Below are 16,474 nucleotides of genomic sequence, written 5' to 3'. Positions count from 1 at the left end.
TATGGCTCTGATCATCATGATCATCAAGGAAAAAATTATGATTGTGGCAAAAATATTTTCACGATGACGAATCGTGTGCATGCTTTCCGTTTTCGAAGCAGCAAGCGCTGCATCGAGTACGAGTTCGAGTGTCCATGTGGAAAGATCACCCATACAGGCATCCTCCTCCACAAGTAAGAAGCTGTGGCCTCAGCTGTTCACACCTTCGTCGAGAGTTTCTGGAGTCCGATCCCATTTCAGCGCGTTTCTTTTGTTTTGAGAAGGAGCACTAACCCACGTTGCATAACAGTGAAGGTTACTCTGTCGGGCAGCTGGTCGCATTTTTCTTTAGAGCAAGCTGCAAAGGTCTACCGTGGAACGCCACTGTTTTCTCTGTGCGTGGCAATGTAAATTACTTCTGGTCAACTGTTTTCAAAAACCTTTGATTCCAGCTCCAGCTGAGAAATGATTGAGGGTAGTGATTCGATAGGTGGCGGCGTTCTGATGGAAGGGCACGACTTTGATTTGGTCAAGGCGTCACAGTATGGATATCTGGAACGAATTCGCCAGCTAGTGGAGACGCAGAAAGTGGACTGTTGCAAGGGCGACGAACAGAACATCACGCCAATGCACTGGGCTGCCATCAACGATCGCTTAGATGTTGTCAGGTAAATGCCGAAAACACCCATTTAGTGTAGAAACTGCGTGTGCAACATGATACAGTACTAAACACGCGATACACTGCACTGTCCTCCATTATTTATTATTAATTTTAAAATTGCTGAGTACCCACGCAATCAAGGCAGGCACTGGTACCATGGTGTAGAGGAGACGGCTCGATACCGGGACGTTTTGACAGCCAAATTTGTATAGACCCAAACCGATCATCAGCGTTGATTTTTCACTCGAAATATGTTTGTGGAAGGAAACTGACATGTTGAAGTTTGCTCTGGGGCCAGAGTCAATCGAACTGAGCCACTCCTTTGTGTTGACCCATTGCCTCCAAGTTGCCCAATTTTTCGCTTCAAAAAAGTTCAAATCAGAGGTGGCTCCAAACCGGACACGTTTTAGAGTGCACGTCAAATTCACTCTGGGTCTGAAGTTAGGTAATTGCTATCGCTCCACGACGGCCAGTATAGAGTAACAATAAGCCTTGTGTGTGCTTCCATTAGTTTTGATTTGTATGCGGTGCTTTATTGGCGAGAGGCGAGCCGCTGTTTACCTGCGACAAGAAGTTGATTTTTCGAAAGTCGTAAAACTCAAGTCGCAGTGCGAAGCAACACGTCAAAAACTCACCTGCTTGATATGGCGCTTCTGGTCATCGCAGAGCCATGACATTTTGGCTCGGAGTATAACACATAGTAGTCTCACTGTGACATATGTTTTCTAATCAAAATACCAAGAGAGAAAGTGAATATTGAGTCCGTTCCGGTTTGCAACCGGTGTCCTATTTGAAACCGTCCCCTCTACATTGTAAAGTGTGCCACTTGAATTCGCTGCTACGCCTACTATGAAATAGACTGCATTTATGCACATCGGGTAAGCGAAGCAAACATCCCCGGCATAACCAACTATTAATATAAATCGTGCTCTAGTTTACATTCCGTAAAACTATATCAATGCAGTAGTCGCATGCCCAAGAACATCATTTCGAAGAGGTCAGCCTGGAACGTTCCTTTATTTCTGCAATCTGGCTGCATTCTTATATCATCGCATTGTCCTGGATTCTACTTTCTAACATCCCAGTACAGTGGCTTGTGTCTTCTCCAGGGCCGGGTCAGGGGGGGGGGGGGGGTATTTGGACCCGCTTGAAAAAAGAACACTGGATCACTTCTGACCCGGTTTGGAATATGTGAACTGACTCATTCTATACACACGTCAAGGCAAAGCTGGTGGTGAAGTTCCAAGAACGTTTTCTTGTGATAGTGCGATAGTCATCAGCTGCAACTTATTTTGTACTAAGTTAGAGCCCAACAGGGGAAAGGAGGAGGGAGTGGGGGGGGGGGGGGGGGGGGGGAGTACACAGTGAAATGTTGTAGGCCCGGCGCTTGCGGACAGAGCACCCGGTACGCATTATTCATGTACAGTGAACTTTGCGAATAACGACATTCGGCGGGGCATCAGAAAAGTGTCCTTATTCGCGAAGTGTCCTTATACCCGAAGTCCCATTTAAATGTAAGTGAACCCATATTTTGTATAGTACGACATGCATATCAAAATGAAGCTCTTTTCATGCTCTATGCAAATGTGTACTTTATTTTCATATTACAATTGAAAGGAACTATAAAGTCAATATGGAAGGGAAATAGATTGAAAAATTTGCCTTTTGGAGCCATCAACAGGGACATGTACAATCATGTACATGTGCATGTATGGTGATTAGTGTACAATCATGTACAACTGAACACTCCAACTATTTAGAAGCAAAATAAAAATTAAAAGCACCCCCCCCCCCCCCCCTCCCTTGGCTGCATCTTCTTGCACATGTGCCTTTATCCATCGCCATGGGTTCTGGCACTTCTGCATGACAGGTACTTGAAATAGCTGTCAAAAAAACCAGAAAGTCGTTATTCAAGCAGTGAATATGACCTCAGGGCACTAAAAGCATGTCGCTATTCGCGAATTGTCGTTATTCAGATAGTCGTTGTATCCGAAGTTAAATGTATACAGTTAGATGGGACTTTGCTCTGGGCATGGAAATTCTGTTGTTATTCGCGAATTGTCGTTATATCCGCAGTCCTTATAAGCGAAGTTGACTGTAAGTCAACAAATATCCGGTGCATATTTATTTTCGGCTATTTTGGCCTAAAATGTGTTGCGGCCAACATTTTGTTTTGCAAGGTTCAATGTGACAGTGTATACAGGCAGCAGCAGAACTGGTTGAAGGTTTTAAAAATGCGGCTGAAATGTGTTTTAGCCCTGGGAGGCCGGAATTTGAACGCGCCGAAAATTTGCAGACTTACAGTAGTAGTACGTACATGAGGGAGTCGTAAAACAGTGGATTCTACATTCCTCCACTGGCTCTAGACTGTCTGAGACTGGTGGAAATCAGCTCTAGGGGCATGGGATTCCCGTGTGTCAATGGGAGTGGAGGTGTTTTCAACAAAATACTGTACATGTACATATTAGTATTCTGTACTTATTACACAGATGAGCGGCATGCTGTACTGACTATGTGCAGGTGATCTAGCGAAATGGGCTTATGTATGTTCGTACACTTCCATCTTCTTTTGTTGAAAAATCTGTTCTCTTGTTGTCGATTGTTTTCAGATACTTCATTGATCGTGGAGCCGATGTCAATGCCATCGGTGGCGTTCTAAACGCCACTCCGCTGCACTGGGCCACCAAGTAAGGATTCGTAGCTGTTTGGCTGGTTCAGGCTTTTATAGTCTAGTTGACACATCGAATATATTTTTTCTCCGTAGATGTACTATTATGGGGCTATAGTTGAAAGTCGAAAAAGTCCTCTTCCATAGAAGATGAGATTGTGGAAGTCATGTGAATGACATCATCGTGCACGCTTTGTATGGAGTTATAGACCGGTGCTTGTGATGCCACTCCATACATAACAGTGAATGCACATCTGATAACGACATCATCATTGTGTACGCTTTGTATGGAGGTATAAACCAGTGCTTGTGATGCCACTCCACACAAAACAGTGAATGCACATCTGATAATGACATCATCATATCACCTCTATAGGTACCGTCAAAGGGTAGTGTGCTCAGCCTGAAATGTTAAGTGTACGGTGAAATTTTGAGTGTACAGTGAAATTTTGAGTGTACAGTGCATCTCACACAATGACAGCATACAGAGCACTTTCATCTACTGCACGCCGAGTGAGTGCGAGCCCTGTTTTTTGATTTGGCGGTGCCCTTTTTGTCTTTGAATACATGTTTGCCTCTAGCTAGGGATGGAGCGACTATGTTGATACGTCGACTGGCCTGCTTGTAGGGTTGAGTCCATAGCAGTATCTTATCAACTGGCACATATCTTTCAATACTGTAAAACATGTAATTTTAGGTGCGTTAAAATTTTGGTGCCAGGGGCCTCACAGGTCTCAGGTGTAATGTAGAATTAGATTTCCCTGTAAAAAGGCGCTGACGCCTGTTGGGAATTCCCTAGTAAAAGAAGAATAAATAATATAAAAAAATGATATAGGTGACCAGCATTCCCTTCACCTACAGTACATACTCCAGAGCTGTTTAGGTGTAATCTAAATTTAGGTGCCTGGTTTCTCTACGGAAATCACCGAAATTAAAGTTACACCGAAGATAACGTGTTTTACAGTATACCGCCATTACCGGTACGTGTATGGTATGCCCAGATGTACCTGTACGTGTACATGCACTTGTCCTGTGAGTTCAGGCCATGTGTGGACTGCACTTGTCCTGTGAGTTCAGGCCATGTGTGGACTGCACTTGTGCTGTGAGTTCAGGCCATGTGTGGACTGCACTTGTCCTGTGAGTTCAGGCCATGTGTGTCCTGCACTTGATGTACTGTAGTGGTACACAGTCCAGTACACTGTACAAGAACGGTGCAGAAACACATAATCACTGGCAATGCTCAATCTCCGGACAGCTAGCTGGCTTGACCTGACTACAAAAAAGGGAAATAGAAATTCAGCCAGGTTTTACAAAATTAGGACAGGTATGCCATGACAAAATGTATGGAGAAGCAGATCCAAAACACAGATTTTTGAGATTTAAAGTGGGTTTTGATCCTCAGTTCGGCCCAAATCCGACTTTCAAACGCCAGCGGGACAGTTTCCGATGAATGGACTGTAGGTCTCATCAGCGGAGCTCAGAGTCACTGGCCTAACCAATCAAAGTCACAATGCTGTAACACAGCGAGCTTTGCACGTCATTTCTGGGAATGCGTTATTATTGTGCACAACCGTGAGCACTCTAGATAGAGTATTCCGAGCAGAAATTGAATGGCCCATTAGTCCATGAGTACATCATGTGTACTCGGGCAGTTTTTGTCTACCGTAAACTTCCCTAATAACGACTGCGGATGTAATAACAATTCGCGAATAACGACAGAATTTTCATGCCCAGAGTAAAGTCCCATCTAACCGTAATACATATAATGAGACTTCGGGTATACGGACACTTTGGGTATAAGGACACTTCGCGAATAAGGACACTTCGCGAATAAGGACACTTCGCGAATAAGGACACTTTTCTGATGCCCCGCCGTGTGTCGTTATACGCAAAGTTGACTGTATATCCAAAGCTTGCCTTGATCACCAGTAACTTTTTTGATCTTGAAATTTGTTTCACTGTGCTCGCTCTCTCTCCCTCTCTCTCTCTCTCTCTCTCTCTCTCTCTCTCTCTCTCTCTCTCTCTCTCTCTCTCTCTCTCTCTCTCTCCCTCTCTCTCTCTCTCTCTCTCTCTCTCTCTTTCCCTCTCTCTCAGGCGCGGTCACTTGGGTATGGTCATGCTATTGGTGAAGAATCATGCTGACATACGGCTCAAGGACGGAGAAGGTGAGGTTGTACATGCAGATTGAAACCATTAAAGTGACCCACTTGAAAGTACAGAAAACTGCATTATGCCCAGATGGCCTTGTTGTGGAATCATCGACCACCAGACCAGCGCAAGGATATAAGTTAGACTATATTAATTTAAAACTCAGATGTTGAGCCATAAATAAATGTAAAAAGGAAAAGGACATATGGTACAAGTTAAGAGTAACTCTCCATCACTATAACTGGATACAGTCGTCCCTCTCTAATCCAGCACTTTATAATCCAGCACCCTCGATAAACCAGCACAATTTTCAGTAGCCAAAAATGTCCTCTTCATGCACATTGCAGCAGTAAATCAGATGTGTTAATCCAGCACCCTTCCTAATCCAGCACAATTTCCGTGGCACAAATGGTGCCGGAATATAGAGGGACCACTGTACTATATACAGTCAGAAAGTGCAATAACTAGGCACAAAACTGACAGAGTACTGAGTACTGAGTACTGCCTTCCCCTCTTTGGTCTTTCCATAACCTTGAACCTTCCAAGTTGGAAGGCTGTCGGTTAGCGCTACGGAGATGTGTTGAAGCTAGGTGTCAGGACGTCGAATGTCTCAGTACTCTGTCAGTTTTGTGCCTAGTTATTGCACTTTCTGACTGTATATAGTATCCAGTTACAGTGATGGAGAGTTGCTCTTAACTCGTACCATATGTCCTTTTCCTTTTCACATATATTAATTTAATTCCAAAATGCACAAGAAGTTTACAGAAGAAAAGAACACGACCTCGACCAAGCCAGAAGCAAGAAGAACAGAACTACAAGATGTTGAAACACCCTTCTCCTCAAAAAGCTGCATGACGTACAACGCAAAACAACTGGCTGTACCAGCGCGTGCACCAGCGCAATCAATATCCAAAGTACGTATTAATCATTACATTACGTACAACATGCGCATGAGGGTTACTCTACTTCACCTCTCCCCCTGGTGGGATGCCAAACAAAATACCACCGCACATACTAAATAGCGCAACAAAGCAAAACTAACGGAAGCGCTAAGGGGGTGCAAGCGAACCGCGCTGACGAAGGCCATATGGGGCGAAATTGATACGGAGCAGGATTATCGGCAGGGGCTCGAAGCGGCACATAATTAGGATCACGGAGATCAAACCGAGACCCAGCATCAGGGACAGCACCCGCAGCTGGCACATCAATAACAGCAGGCACATCAACAACAGCATCTGCAGCAGGCACGTCAGCAACAGCATCTGCAGCAGGCACATCAGCAAACACCTCAGCACCAACATCAGGCTTCAGCAGTTCAACATTCACCACTTTCTCACCACCAGCACCCTCATTGCGAATTACCACAGGAGAGGGGGACACAATGTAAATTACCACCCACTCACCTCATAGGGCGGCTCACGTTTCTGGCGACGATGGGAACGACGTAGAAGAACGGCATCACCAACGGCGAACAGACAGTTATCAGCTTCAGACTCAACAAAGTCCTTGGAGGACAGCTCAGCTTCCACAAAATCACGGATCCGGGCAGCCTGGCGTTCAAGATCAGATGGAGTCAGTCCCAGCCCAGGAGTAGCCGAGAAGAGCACACCGGTGGGCTCCCAGCCAAGCATCGCACGCATAGGAGAAATCTTGAGGACAGAGTGCGGACGAATGCGGTAGAAGTACGGTAACACGTCCAGTTCAGATAGCCAATCATCAGCCTCATCCAACACCTTCCGAATTAAGGTGAGGAGAGTGCGGTTAAACCGCTCAGCAGATCCCTGCGATTGGGGATGACGCACGGCACCGTTGAGCACTGTCACACCAAACGTGTCAAACAGCGATGACATCACGACGTTGATGAATTCCGTGACATTATCACAGCGGACAACTTGGGGCGGGCCCCACCGCGTACACAGGCCAACAAATGCCTCGGCCACTGATGCCGCGTCATACTGACGGAGCGGAACCACCTCCACCCACTTGGTGAAAGTATCCATGCAGACGAGAACACAATGGTACTCTCCACTCTGATCGACCCCCAGTTCCAGAGTATCAATTACCACAACACTCCATGGGCCGTCAGCCACCACAGGGCGACTGGCCTCCGCCGAAACGCCCTTGGTTGGGCTGGCAGCAGCACACGGCAAGGCTGCTGCGGGTCCATCAATCTCTGACGCGACGCAGACATGGCCGACATCCTCACTCGCAGCTGCTCCAGCACGCCTCTTCCGCTAGGGGCACGCACTGCGGACGTGGCCTCGCTCCTTGCAACCATAGGAAACAGGTCCACCAGATGCTGGTGACTTAGCTAGCTGCGGGCAGTTCCGCTGAACATGGCCAACTGTATTACAACGGTAACACAGCACAGACCGCTTGCTAGGTCCGCTGCTACTTGACGACGTAGCTGCAAATGCCGCAGAACGTGCACCCTGTACTGGTGCAGCCGACACCTGGGTTGCAGTAATCAACACGCTGACTTGATCCGCACACTGATCCACAGTCATAGAGTGCAAGGGATGCTGGAGGCGCACCTGACATGCCAGCGCCTGCGGAATGCTGAACAGAAACTACTCCAGGAGCACTGGATGACACGACTTCCCTGACGAAGTGTCACGCACTTCCATATGCCCACTCTGGCGGAGTAACTTCCTCAAGTCGGCCAAGTAGACATCAACGCTCTCTCCCCGACGAAGAGCTCTGGCCACAAACTTCTTATACGCCTCTGTTGGCGTGATGCAGAAAGCGGCTCGGAGCGCAGCATGGACAACTTCCTCACTGGTCTGCTCGACCTCCGGCAGCGCACTCCGAACAGTGAACGCGTCCTTGTCTAGAAATAAAGGGAAATGGTCCCTTCTTTTGGCCTCCGACGTCCATTTCTGTATCCGTGATACCACGTGGAATTTCAGCAAGAACGCCTCCAGGTCGTCATCTCCTCCATGATACGGCCGCAACAAGGACTGTCCAGCAGACGACGCCATTAAACAGGCAGTAAAATAACAAAATTAATAAAACTCCGAGAACCTAACCAAAGCGCCAACGGTCCACTCGAAACCGGGTTTCGGTACCACGTTGTGGAATCATCCACCACCAGACCAGCGCAAGGATATAAGTTAGACTATATTAATTTAATTTCAAAATGCACAAGAAGTTTACAGAAGAAAAGAACACGACCTCGACCAGGCCAGAAGCAAGAAGAACAGAACTACAAGATGTTGAAACACCCTTCTCCTCAAAAAGCTGCATCACGTACAACACAAAACAACTGGCTGCACCAGCGCGTGCACCAGCGCAATCAATATCCAAAGTACGTATTAATCATTACATTACGTACAACATGCGCAAGAGGGTTACTCTACTTCAGCCTCGTATCTCAATTGCTTGTATAGAGCTGGTTCCATGCTGAAAATAGCTTTGTTTTGAAAACGAGTCGTGACCGCTACCTTGCACACTCTTCGGGGTTACTGTGCACTCTTTGTGAAGTGTGTAGCTCATGAGATAATCATGTGAGGTATATTATGTACCCACCAGTAATCAACTTTACAGCCTGCATATTGGATGGACAAAGAAGATTCCCGTTCCCAAGATGCCGCAAAGCAGTGCGGTGAACATCCAGTCTGCATGCACACGATGGCTGTACCTGGTTATGATCCCAGGATTGGGTTCTATGTGCTGGAGCTTGAACTCCTGAAGCACAATTGTACCCCGCATTATATTTCGTATGAGAGGGTAAGAAAACCGGCCGTGGGTTGACATTTCTAGGAATCACAGTCGTGAAGTGCTGTATGATATTCTGGGTTGATTTGCCGGTGGTAGGTATTTACATATGAAGTACTTACGGACATAGCCAACTCGTTTTCTCTCTCTCTCTCTCTCTCTCTCTCATTTCTAGGTCTATGCGCATTGCATCAGGCTAGTCAATGTGGCCATTGGACTATCTGTGCGTATCTCACTGCATCTGGGCAGGTAAGCACATTCCGTCCTATCTGCTTTCTGCTCTTGTTTTTGCATTGTCCTGTTTCAGAGCTGCGTGCATGATCTACTTGATCTGCTTGTGGCCATGTGTCATAAATGTTATTTATGGGTTATTGTCCACTTTGTGGTGGGTCGGACCTACTCACCTCGCACCGCTTTAGGAGCTGCATGTGCGCCTTGATCCGTGAGGGTGGTAGCGTTCCTACGGATGCAGAAAACTCAGTCTGACTGGGCCTCACACGAATCGTGATTTTGTTTGTTTCCTGAAGTTTATGATTTCCTGTGCCTGTGTCCCAGCTATTCCACAAAAGTGCATTTTGAGTGAAATCTCAGACTCTCTCAGTTGATACCTGAGTGACTCAGTGGTACCGGTATATCTAATTTTACCAGGTGGTTGCTGAAGCAATATAGTTGCTTGACCCGGTTTCACCTGTAATCTTGTGGGTAAACAATGTTAGTTCGAAGCTTTGTGACTTTTTAGTGCGTGAGTCCCAAAGACCTGATATGGGGAGCGAATGTTTTTTTTTAATTACTTTTTCAGATGTGTCACTGTGGAAGCCCAGTGAAAATGTATGTTGTTTGCCTGTTTTGCAGGATGTGGACGAGCGAGATGATAATGGCATGACGCCCTTGATGTGGGCGTGCTATAACTCCTTCAGGTACATTTGTGTGTGTGGTGTGTGTGTGTGTGTGTGTTTGTGCGCGCGCATGTACGTGTGTGTGTGTGGGGGGGGGGGGGGGGGTGCATATGTTTGTGGTGCCAAGTATGCTCTTGTATAAAGTTGTAAACATGGAATGATTTTTTCTGAATCCGTGTGATCGTAGTTTATTATGTACTTATATGACATGTTTCTTCGCATTCCACTCCTTGATATTACCGGATGATGGCCCTGAAGGGCGCTGAGCATGGCATGGATCATTTGCTCATCACTGAGGGCAAGTTTATTTCGATATTTTCATTGCACTTCTTTTTTGTCCTTTATTTTGTACGTCACAGTCAAAACCCAACACAGTTCTTCATTGCAAACAACGCCATGCTCTCTTCAGTGGACAGTCGACAAGGAAACACACGTGAGTTCATACGAATTATGACTTTTGCCAAGAGTACATGAGGACCAGAGTGTGCAGCTATTGCTTGGATGGGTTGCTGTCACGGCGAGATTCCGTGATCACATCATTTTAGTGGTGTAGTGCGTACAAGCAGGATTCAAGCAGGTCTCTTTCTGCACAACTGCAGCTCAGTTGTACGCAATGCGCCACTTCCCGCCTCAGATCTGCACCAAATACGTATGATGTAATCACGGAATTCCGCCGTGACAGACACCCATAGTAGAAAACGCCCTAAGCTGCACACTCTGGTTTTCATATACTCTTGCTGTTGGCCAATGCAATTCTGCCTGGTACTGAGGCTGATGAGCATGCAGTCACTCACTATGGCTCTGAGTAGTTCCCGTATCATAATAATTCATGAGTTTGAGGGAAAGGTGCAAGCGGGAAAAGTCTGAAGAAAAAAGTTAACTGTCACCACCAGGACTCGAACCAGGGACTTAATATTATACAGTACAAAAGACCAGGTTGTTGTGTCCAAACATTCACCAGACGAGCATGGGTGGAAGAGAAGTGAAGGAGGCCGCGACAGACAGAGACCGAGAGAGGGAGAGAGTCTTGATTTACCAACGTGTTGTTTAATTGGTAGCGGGAATGCACGCGCGCGTGTGTGTGTGTGTGTGCGTGCACGCGCGTGTGTGTGCGTGCATGCGTGTGTGTGTGTGTGCGTGCATGCGTGTGTGTGTGCATGAATGTACAGGCACGGGGGGGGGGGGGTATGAGTCGTAGGTGTGTGCACGGGGCTATAACTGTTCATAGGGCATGGCTTGGTGATAGTGTCTGCGTGTAGGTAGTGATGATAGCACCCACGGCATAGGCGGTACTACAGTATCAAAGTGGGTGTTTTCAGTAGACCCCCTACCATGGTCTGTGAATCAGTTTTGCGACAAATGGGTCTGTGGCCTGTATTGTGTTTTCTGCTACAGCTTTGCACTTTGCAGTAATAGCGGGCAACAATGTAGTCATTCCCAAGCTGTTGAAGGCTGGTGCACGGCTGGATGTCACCAATGCCGCGGTAAGCCACTGATGTGTGTGTGTGTGTGTGTGTGTGTGTGTGTGTGTGTGTGTGTGTGTGTGTGTGTGTGTGTGTGTGTGTGTGTGTGTGTGTGCGTGTCTCTCCTCTTTCTGTCTGCTTTATCTTGTCTACCCATCCTTCCAACTCTTTCTCTCTCTCTTTCTCGCTGACTAATGCTCTCCTTCTCTCTCCCTTGTACAGTCTCTGACACACAGCTATTCACTTAGTAGTATAATCATACATGTAGCTGCCAACGCCGTTCACTGCCTACAGTGGAGATGGATATAACCACCTTGTATGTAATGACAGGTTGGGCTGCTGCCTGAATCCCGTAGCAAGTACCTTCCGAAAATCGGCTGTTGGGACAGATCGTATATGACAGTTACTTACCACCAGTGACGTGTTTTCATCTGGAGTACATGTATTGTTGTTACAGTTTACCCATTCGCCACTGTGCTTCCGGTTATCTATTCACTGGCACAGTACAGTTATATCTATGTTGAGTGATCATCCTATGTTGCATGCAAGACTGGCCTTTGGCCTTCGTCAACAGACATATTCTGGTGCCTGAGTTGATTGCTCTCTACATAAGACAGCTGGTCTCATGTTGAACTGGGCCTGCTAAGTTGCAAATTCCCATTTTTTCTGTACGCTTAGCCCTTGACTTGATCTCTGCTGAGGGCTGCTGTGGACGGTGATACAGTAAAACCTGTAACACTTGACAGGTCTGAGGACCCCAGGCACATGAGTCGTGCTAGAGTATGTGTGTGCAGTGTGATACACTGATCAAAATGATATACCACATGTATTATGAAGTGGATATGGTCACGTGACCTACTGAACCTGGATAAGAAGACCACCTGGCCAAGGCGACCACTTTTTCTCGTCCCTTGAGCGGTCGCCTTAGACAGGTTTCACTGTAATGTGTGTTGTCTTCAGGGTCAAACCCCGCTGCAGTGTGCTCGCCAACAGCAGTCATCACGTCTTACCATACAACACCTGGAGACGGCCGGCCGTGCACGCAACAATCTTATAGACAGGTGTTTCCGCTCCATGCGACTCAACCCGGTGAGTACACTTCCACGGCCGTGTTTGGTTGTAATAGAATAGAGTGTGCCGACAGGGCGGGGGCGGGCTATGTTTATCCTATCTTGGATCCTGTCAAAAAGCGGTGTTGCAGCAGGAGGAGCAGACCTCCTTCATGGGTTAGAGCTTTGTCATAGGTCCCCTCAACAACCCGGTGAGTACACTTCCACGGCCGTGTTTTGGTTGTAATAGAATGGAGTGTGCCGACAAAGGGGGGGGGGGGGGCTATGTTTATCCTATATTGGATCCTGTCAAAAAGGGGTGTTGCAGCAGTAGGCCCAGACCTCCTTCATGGGTTAGAGCTTTGTCACAGGTCCCCTCAACAACCCGGTGGGTACATTTTCATGGTCGTGTATTGTTGTAATGGAATGAAGTGTGCCGACAAGAGGGGCACTACATGTATGTTTATCCTGTCTTGGATTCCGTCTTGGAAAAAGGGGTGTTGCAGCAGTAGGCCCAGACCTCCTTTATGGGTTAGGGGCTTAGAGCTGTATCCTAGGTCCCCTCGACAACCCACTCTGTACTCTGGGGGCAGATCAAAGTTATCTTTTAAATGTACATGTACCGGTAGCTCATTCACTTGTGCTGTGAGTTAGTTGAAGGCATGCTTGAATCATGTCCACCGTGGCTAATACTTAGCAACAACAATTCTTGTGTGTTATCCCTGACAGATCCGTGCACGTGAGGCGGTGCGCTCGTCTCTGCCCGGCATTTGTCTGGCTGGTTTTGGCTATACGGCGGGCGTGATCAGTGGGTGGCTGGCGATGTTTGCCGCTTGGATTGCCATCTCCTTTACGCTCAGCTATATCTCTGTGTAAGTGTTAGGATAGGTGCAGGCTTGCTAGTTGTACACTTTTCGGGGCCAGGGAAGTGCCATGTGCGGACCTACCTTGTTTATCAAGAATGGTCTGGGACCAAGCACCAGATCTCCTCCTGACTGTTGTGAATCCTTCTTTAAAAGGATTCACACCAGTCAGAATATTATTTTATCATTCAAGAAAATCGATTCCGGTAGATTATAATACTATCGTATTTTGAACAATGATGATGATGATGATGTATGCGGCCTTCATTCCCTTCGTAGCCCTACTTTCATCATGGGGTAACAAAATTAGTATGATTTTTTCGTCTTTCACAAGGCTTCGGATAGTACACCCTCGTCCATCACACAAAACTTTGACAGTAGACTTTCTCAATGCGAATGAGCTGAATAAAATAAGGGTTGTTAGATTCCACATGCAGCTCTGCATAATCTGTACAATCGTGGTCAAAACACGGCGAATAGCACACGCTCTCTCCAGCTGCAAACAATGTGAATGTACTGCTTGCGTTTATCTTGTGTTCACTCTGCCGTGCAGTCATATGACGAGTAAAGACCCCGGCTTTCGCGAGACCACACCGTACGGCCTGTTCCTGAGCGTCATGGTCCTAATGTACTTCACCTGGTTTGGTCTCTTCTGGCCTTATATCCTCCTCTTCACGTGTGTCTCTCTCACTGGCTAGTCTGCAGCACATTCTCTGTGTAGCGTACTGCCCTGCTCGATGAAATCCGGTCTCGTGAATAAGCTGGTGCCGGGATTTGGGCTTCCCTAGTGCTGCGCACACTGAGTTGATGTACATGTACGGCGTTACTGGCGTTTTGTTTGACCGGATTTCATTGGGCACAGCCGTGGCTGTGAGCTGTGTTATGCACGTGTGTGGGCGGGTGTGGTTGTGTGTGGGTGTGAAGTAGGGATTCACTGGCCAGAAAAATTCACTTCGAATAGCTGTGCGGTGTAGACCAGGCTGAATTGCTCATCTTGCTTGCAATATGTGGATATGAGAGTGACTGGCCCGGAGTAGGTTCTGTGAAAATGTGCCATCTACAAGTACGCATTGTTTTCGAAGGAGTTCTGTTATTGAGGAACATTGCTGGCAGTGTCTTGCCATTCTACACAACGCGTATTGTGATGCATTTCACAGACTCTGTGTGCATGTGCTGGTCTGTCGACATACATGATACTCTACGACTCTAGGCCTCATTTTCTCTGTGCTGCGCTGATGAGTCCACAAAGGACGAAACAGTTCTGTCCGCAGGTCCAGTACTCTAGGACATCGTGTCATGTTTTCTCTATGTGACCTTGCTGCTGTTTCCCTTGACTGGCTCTATCTGGCCGTGCACATGTGAATAGTTACACTATCATGATACCATTCTTCATCAATACCATAGCTTTATGGTACTACACGTACAAATCCGTATACAGTGATCCAGGATTCGTCAAACAAGACCGCAAATCCAGAGCCAAGGTGAGAATAGCTATTTTAGGAACGCTATCAGGCCTCGTAACCTGCCACAAAAACTTGAATTTGGATGCCCTATAAACTGTGATCATTTCTGTTCTCCTTGTTCTTGCCTGACTATAGTGGCTTCCTTCTAATTGATTGCAACTGTGCTTGAAGTGTCTTCTTTGCTCTTTTTGTCTGGTTCTTGTGTATAGGCTATTATTGAGTTTGCAGAGCAAGGACAACTTGAGCAGGGTTCCTTACTGTGTCAGACGTGTATGGTAAGTCTACTCTGTGTGTGTGCACAGTCAACTTTGCGTATAACGACACTCGGCGGGGCATCAAGAAAGTGTCCTTATTCGCGAAGTGTCCGTATACCCGAAGTCTCATTATATAATATTACAGTTAGATGGGACTTTGCTCTGGGCATGGAAATTCTGTCGTTGTTCGCGAATTGTCGTTATATCCGCAATCGTTATTAGCGAAGTTGACTTGTTTTTTGTTTTTTTGGGGGGGGGGGGCTGTGTGTTGGATGATTGTATTCCCTGGGAGCTCACTGAATCACATAGTGTAACTGTGAATGAAGTCCAATCCATCTGATCCTAAAGCTATGCCTTCTGAATGCAAAACACACTGCTCCGCAGGGCCTACAACCTGCTGAGAACAGATGAGTGGTTTTACCCTGCGCATCAGAGATTGGCCATGCGATTAGTGGGCGACTCACAGCCCTAGCCAGGCCTGCATTCCCCATTCTTGCCACATTCAAACTGCAGAGTTCTGCAAAGTGACACAACGCTGTGATGCTTGCGCATGTGTGTGCATTGCTGTGTGTATGTGTGCGTGCACGCGTATGTGTGTTTGCACACATGCCCACGTGTGTGTGCATGCATGCATGTATGTGCATGTGTATAGGTGAAGCGACCACTGCGTAGCAAGCACTGTTCTATGTGTGACCGATGTGTTGGTTGCATGGACCATCACTGTCCCTGGGTAAACAACTGTATTGGTAAGTCATGGGTTAGTCACTGATGTACACTATGTACTGCACTCTGACATTACCCTCGCGTCACTAGTTGGGCTGCACTGCAATATTGTAATTTCACAAATTTTCGTTGTTCTTTTATTTTCCGTACTTGCGGTGCATCTCTTTCATACATAAACTTTTGAGCACCTAAAAGTTCTGAATTTTATAATACAGTGCTTTGTTGACTTCTACAATGTCATGTTCTGGGGGGGGGGGGGGGGGAGAGATTACGTAGTGTACTGTCGGGCGCCGAAGAACTGGGGAGTCGGGGTTCTAGCGTAGCCCGTTCATTTTTAGCGAACCCAGCCGGTTCATTGTTATTCAATGGTACAGTCTTACCTTACATGTACATTTATGCAGAGTTATACGTCTGAGTGTACATTACGGTTATCTACGGAAAATCCAGCCTAGACCGTTCTTCAAAATTGGTGAAATTCTAGCCTGGCCGGTCCTCGGCTCCCGGCAGTACCGTAGTGCAACAGTCTCCTCTGATTAGATGTGTCATGGTGGCCGTACGTATGTAATAGCTGTGCCTGTGTGTGTGTGCCC

The 16,474-nt window shown here is 46.9% G+C and overlaps 1 protein-coding gene across 1 annotated transcript in view; it reads left to right on the top strand.

The window, feature by feature from the left end:
• Positions 1-139: 139 nt before the first annotated feature.
• Positions 140-16,474, top strand: part of LOC135818549 (palmitoyltransferase ZDHHC17-like) — a 21,669-nt gene continuing 5,334 nt past the window's right edge. The window contains exons 1-13 of the mRNA XM_065331948.1: positions 140-647; positions 3,250-3,327; positions 5,403-5,473; positions 9,349-9,422; positions 10,026-10,090; positions 10,429-10,502; positions 11,465-11,553; positions 12,493-12,621; positions 13,311-13,453; positions 13,998-14,106; positions 14,803-14,925; positions 15,117-15,182; positions 15,814-15,907. Coding sequence (XP_065188020.1) covers positions 445-647; positions 3,250-3,327; positions 5,403-5,473; positions 9,349-9,422; positions 10,026-10,090; positions 10,429-10,502; positions 11,465-11,553; positions 12,493-12,621; positions 13,311-13,453; positions 13,998-14,106; positions 14,803-14,925; positions 15,117-15,182; positions 15,814-15,907 — 1,318 coding nt within the window. The 5' untranslated portion in view covers positions 140-444. The remainder of the gene's footprint in view (positions 648-3,249; positions 3,328-5,402; positions 5,474-9,348; positions 9,423-10,025; positions 10,091-10,428; positions 10,503-11,464; positions 11,554-12,492; positions 12,622-13,310; positions 13,454-13,997; positions 14,107-14,802; positions 14,926-15,116; positions 15,183-15,813; positions 15,908-16,474) is intronic.

This window comes from Sycon ciliatum, chromosome 5, assembly GCF_964019385.1.
Source record: "Sycon ciliatum chromosome 5, ocSycCili1.1, whole genome shotgun sequence".
Taxonomy (NCBI): domain Eukaryota; kingdom Metazoa; phylum Porifera; class Calcarea; order Leucosolenida; family Sycettidae; genus Sycon; species Sycon ciliatum.
Note: the sequence above shows the minus strand (reverse complement) of the source record. Positions and strands in the feature narration are given on the sequence as shown.